Raw genomic sequence first — 6,000 nt, 5'->3', positions numbered from 1 at the left:
TCAGATTATCCAAGGTCCCATCTCCTTAAATTCCCACCTTTTTGCAGTTTCTTCAGTTCATAACCAATAGATTGTGGTCAGAGTCCACATCTGCCCCTGGAAATGTCTTACAATTTAAAACCTGGTTCCTAAATCTCTGTCTTACCATTATATGATCTATCTGATACCTTTTAGTATCTCCAGGGTTCTTCCATGTATACAACCTTCTTTCATGATTCTTAAACCAAGTATTAGTTATGATTATGTTGTGCTCTGTGCAAAATTCGACCAGGCGGCTTCCTCTTTCATTTCTGTCCCCCAATCCATATTCACCTACTATGTTTCCTTCTCTCCCTTTTCCTACACTCGAATTCCAGTCACCCATGACTATTAAATTTTCGTCTCCCTTCACAATCTGAATAATTTCTTTTATTTCATCATACATTTCTTCAATTTCTTCGTCATCTGCAGAGCTAGTTGGCATATAAACTTGTACTACTGTAGTAGGCGTGGGCTTCGTATCTATCTTGGCCACAATAATGCGTTCACTATGCTGTTTGTAGTAGCTTACCCGCATTCCTATTTTCCTATTCATTATTAAAACCTACTGCTGCATTACCCCTATTTGATTTTGTGTTTATAACCCTGTAGTCACCTGACCAGAAGTCTTGTTCCTCCTGCCACCATATCTAACTTCAACCTATCCATTTCCCTTTTTAAATTTTCTAACCTACCTGCCCGATTAAGGGATCTGACATTCCACGCTCCGATCCATAGAACGCCAGTTTTCTTTCTCCTGATAACGACATCCTCTTGAGTAGTCCCCGCCCGGAGATCCGAATGGGGGACTATTTTACCTCCGGAATATTTTACCCAAGAGGACGCCATCATCATGTAATCATACAGTAAAGCTGCATGCCCTCGGGAAAAATTACGTCTGTAGTTTCCCCTTGCTTTCAGCCATTCGCAGTACCAGCAAAGCAAGGCCGTTTTGGTTATTGTTACAAAGCCAGATCAGTCAATCATCCAGATTGTTGCCCTTGCAATTACTGAAAAGACTGCTGCCCCTCTTCAGGAACCACACGTTTGTCTGGCCTCTTAACAGATACCCCTCCGTTGTGGTTGCACCTACGGTACGGCTATCTGTATTGCTGAGGCACGCAAGCCTCCCCACCAACGGCAAGGTCCATGGTTCATGGGGGGGGAACATGAAACTATGTAAGAGAAAACATAACATCAGCAAAGTTGGGTCAGTTGCAAAAATAACAACATATCCAGAGTTGGTGTTTCCCACACAGCCCCCCCCCCCCCCCCCCCCCCGCGCTAGAATCTACCAGAATGTGCGAGTATTTATAATGCATCCATTGGCTGGCTCTAATGTAAACTGCTGGTATCTCTGATACTACCTGCACACTTGTTTGCTGAGGTGAGGGCGACTGGGGGTTAAGTAATCAGGCCAACTTCTGGATTGCTTTGAAGCAGTTCACGTGGAGTCCCTGGTTTTCTTTCAATATGAAAGGGTGTCTGTTGTCAGCGAATATGCTGATTTGACATGTATCAGAGATACCATTAGTGGTTTGCTGTTGCACATTATTTGCACTGTGTGTTTACCATGTTTGAGCACTTGGAAAGGTCCTGAGTATGGTGATTAAAATGTGTGCACACTACAGCTGTCCTAACTGTCACATGCAAGTGTGTTTTAAGGTCCTAGTGGACGAAAACGTTTTCTGGTTTCCATGGTGAGATGCTGGTGAAGGGTATACCTCAGAGATATGGATCTTCACATGTTGAAGTAAAAATTGCTGCTCTGGTACAACTGACAGCTGTCATGCCAGAAAAAACACCAACAGCAGGTGTAATGTCTCCCCATAAACCATTTCCGTTGTTGATGATCCAAAGTCTTGTTTCAAAGCTCTGCAGAGCCCCAGGAAGACCAGAGGTTGGAGTGGTAGTATAACTGTTCTTTTGGCACATAAACATGACTTTTAAGATCCTATGCCAACACACTACCATACCAGTGCTTGTTGGATGATTGCTGGTTGTATGGTTGAGTTGGAACCCACACGGTTTGGATAGTTTGAAGAACAGCAACAGCTTAAAATATCGCCCTTGATCTGAAATAACATGAACTGGACAGTCGAAACGGAAAATTCACATCGTTATAAAGGTTCTTGCTGTTGTTTCCACCGAGATGTGACTGATTGGAGTAGTGGGAGGCCAACGAGTTTATCTATAAAAACCTGTAAATTTATATCGATACCCCTCTAACGGGGGAAGCAGGATCATAAGATCTATGAGTACATGGGAGAAAACGCCTGTTGTTTCTAGACGTTCTCCCACTTGCTTACGTATGTGTCTGCCAACTTTGCACTGTTGAATGCGACACACACTCTTGACACCTGAAGGTTTTTTTTTTTTTTTTTTTTTTTCACGCTGAGCCACAAAAATTTCTCTGTCATTAACTTAATGGTGGCTTTTGCGCTGGGATGGGTGTGGTTATTAACCCTTTCAAGTATTGTTTTATGTATAGTTCCAGGCACAAAAGGTCTGGGCGAGGGTCTAGACACATCATACTAAATAAGGTCTTTGGTACAGTATTTGTTTGAGGTAGAGGTCAGCTGAATCGCTTTACCAGTATAAGTATTCCTGTAGCTGCTTTTCAGTGCCTTGCACTGCAATGAGGTGATTGTAATTTGTCGTGGAAGAGATGGCACCAATCCCACAGAAAATCAGGAACTATATTTTCTGCTCCTCTTATGTGCCTTATGTCCGTCGTATGCTGACCAACCATCACATAGAAACGGCGTGATGTTGTAACCAAACGTGTTTGTTTGCTGTTTGTGTGGCTAAGGGCGATTCGTCGCTGATCGCTTGGCCAATTCTGAGTGTGGTTTCTTGGTTAGTTTTGTTTATGTCATCTTCGGTGCTTCCAAGAATAACAATGGCTCCTTCATTTCCAATAAGGCGCATTTGTTGAACAGTCAGGCCTGCTGCTCCTAAACTGAACGCAACGGCCGTCTGGGAACGTGTATGGAAACATGCACCTCGTGACCTGATCATCAAAACGCATGTGGTGCCAGCATACTAAGTGATGCTATTTCGCTTGTGTCGTATTTGGTTCTGTCGATGGAATCAGTGACTATCTTCTTCAATCTGTTGTGTGTCCACTTGGATATCATCAGTACCAGTAATTGGTTATGACAATAACTGACATTGTAGGCTTCGGAGCTGTTCGTTAATGTTCAGCTGTTGCTCATGTCCAATAACTGTATTCTCTACCATGCTGAAGTCGTTACTTAGTCCAACTACCGAAATTTTTGCCTTCTTTATCGATAAATGGACTTTCTCTGCTGCTGTATTATCATCACTTTTCTCACATGTCGCCCCAGCTGTTTTACTAGTAATGGTAGTTGCTTCAGCCAAATGTGACGTAGCGTTGCATCAGGCATTGGTTATTTACGGGTAAGCCAGAATTCCTACTATGCTCTATTGCCGATACGCTCCAACTGAAATATTTGTTGCACTCGTAGACCATCTGATTTACTCATTCACGTAATGTGTTCCTCAAATGGGGATCCTTATGTCGCGAGGATGGATTTAGTATAATGATCGCTAGAAACATAGTTTTGCATGAACGCTATGTCTAAGACTGCAAACCATAGTTCTGGTTCTTCCGTAGAAATGTTGGAATATGTACTTTCATTCTTAGTCTGGGAACTACACTGGTTTCGGCGAGCGAATTGTTCGTCATACTTGTGGTCAGTCTCGCAGTTTGTGGGAATAACTTAATGTTACAGCGTGTTGCAATTTGAGTTTGGGTGTCACTAATATGCTTCTGCAGATCTTTTCGTAGTTGTAAAAGCAATCTTTCCATTTGAATCCCTTTGACGTCGTGATTCGATTTCAGTATTTGTTCGTTGACTGGGGTTTTTGTTTTCCATTGTTTTCTAGGGCTCCTCCCTCATATACACACCAATAACTGACTAAAACTCCATAACCGAATAAAAAGATTTTATTTTCAGGAATCGAAAACGACAATTTCAGAATGGCATGTCCAACACAGAAACAACTTAAAAACAAAGAGATCACATAATATCAGCAAAGCTAGACCGGTAGGCCAAAGAACAATATATACACTTTCAATCATTATCCAAAGTCGGGATGCTTCCAACAGTAGAAAGAATTGCGCCCTGGGTTTGTAACTCGGACGATTTAAATATTGCGCGGAAATGAATGTCTTTTGTTCAAATGTTGCATCCTTTAGTCGGCAGGTAGAGCACTTACAAATTACGCCAAAATAATCTCAGTTGTTTTTTGACTTTTTCTGAATATTTAAAAGCAATATTAATACAGGTAATTACAATAATTTGATGATTTTTGCAGTACTCTTTACTGTTGTAAACGTTCCAAAGATAATATGCCGCCTGGCATTGTATTTACTGAACAAGAAACAGCCAATGGTATATCTTTCGTCAAACATTGTCGTATTTTTAGTTCTTGGGTGTTACGCCGACATTTTCTATTTTTGCATTCTCTGCAAGGATTTTCTTAGACTGTAGACAGTACTTTATGATGTTTTTTTAGTGATGTTCGTTGGTCACAAGTGAACTGTGCATGTTTGTGTTTTAGACCGTGGTTTTCAGTCATATGTTGTTGTACCAGTGCTTTTTTTAAAAAATAGTAGAATCTGTGATAAAAACAGTTGCCCTAGCTCAAATTCAAAGCCCGAATTTATATTAAGATAGTGGAGACATGTCTGTGATGTCCATCGTGAAGTCTCAACAAAAAAGTGATACGAACAACGGTGGTAAGTTGATATACCCTGCCATACTTCCTAGCTGTTAAAGGAAATCGGTGCTATCAGGTATGTCAGCTGTCAGTTTGTTTACTGTTTTTGTTTCTGTTGGAGCGTCTCGCTTTTCTATCAGAATTCCTGACTTGGATGTGATTACTATGTCAAACGTACTTGAAAGTTTTCTAGAAAGTGTAATTACCATCGATCTTCCAGATTATATTTTTATTGAAGTTGATAACCACTCTGACGCATTGAAATGACAGTTTGCTACTTCCTGACCTACCCAAAAACTCTGATAAAGTTAATAGCAACATTCACAAAAGAAAACTAATTGGCATTCCGTAAAGCAAACATTTCACTATTTAATTATTTAGAAAATAGCAAGCAGAAAGGGTATCGTACACAGCTTGTGTATTGAAATTTGTTTGTGACATGGAGTTTCGTTTGGAAGATATCCAACAATACTTGTAAAAAATGCTTATAAATATGAGCAATAACCACTGCAAATAACTAGTTTAGCACAAAAAAAGTTACTTTTTAGTTTAATATAATTGTAGCCGAACGTACTGAGCCTCCATTTTGGCAATTTGAGCTTTAAAGAACTTAAAATGACATGAGTTAATAGTCATTTCTGTTTCGTGTAATTTTACGCTCGAAATTTAAGTTAGTAGTAGAATAGTGTATCTTATTCTGTTTGCTGAATGACCCATTACAATATATAAACACGGAATATGTTTTGCCACTAGTGACAGAATATGCACACTGGTCATTATACAACGACATGTAAACACTGACAATATGCTCTTGTATACATTGACACACATACTACAATAAATGTACTGACCCAGTAAATTTTATGTTGTTCCACATAGGCCTATTTTGATCTTTTAAGTACTAGAAACAAAGCCTGGAATAAGTGGCAACAGGCAGTCTTTGCTGTACATTGCCTTCCACCTCCTCCCAGTCCCTGCAAAATACAGATGCATCTTGTTATCTTTGAGGTAATTATTTGTAGGTTTTCTTTACAGCCCTTAGTGGCATAGGAAGTGTGTGCAAACCCTGCTACACAGTTGATTTTGTGGTTCTGGTATTCTTATATCTACAGATACTGGTTACGTAAGGTGAAGTCCATGAGGTGATTTTATGTAAAACCCAAAGTACAGTCGGTTTTAGGTACCAGTATTGTGCATACCTTGACCAAAATTAAGGACATAATGTATTGTGGA

At 40.1% G+C, this 6,000-nt stretch overlaps 1 protein-coding gene across 8 annotated transcripts in view; it reads left to right on the top strand.

Annotated features, from left to right (window-relative positions):
* Window positions 1-4,466: 4,466 nt before the first annotated feature.
* Window positions 4,467-6,000, top strand: part of LOC124544759 (eukaryotic translation initiation factor 4E transporter) — a 282,347-nt gene continuing 280,813 nt past the window's right edge. For all 8 annotated transcript variants that reach the window (XM_047123432.1, XM_047123429.1, XM_047123431.1 and 5 more), the window contains exon 1: window positions 4,467-4,786. In XM_047123432.1, the coding sequence (XP_046979388.1) occupies window positions 4,732-4,786 (55 nt within the window). In that variant the 5' untranslated portion in view covers window positions 4,467-4,731. The remainder of the gene's footprint in view (window positions 4,787-6,000) is intronic.

This window comes from Schistocerca americana, chromosome 8 (assembly GCF_021461395.2).
Source record: "Schistocerca americana isolate TAMUIC-IGC-003095 chromosome 8, iqSchAmer2.1, whole genome shotgun sequence".
Lineage (NCBI taxonomy): Eukaryota > Metazoa > Arthropoda > Insecta > Orthoptera > Acrididae > Schistocerca > Schistocerca americana.
This window is presented reverse-complemented; position numbering and strand designations above follow the sequence as displayed.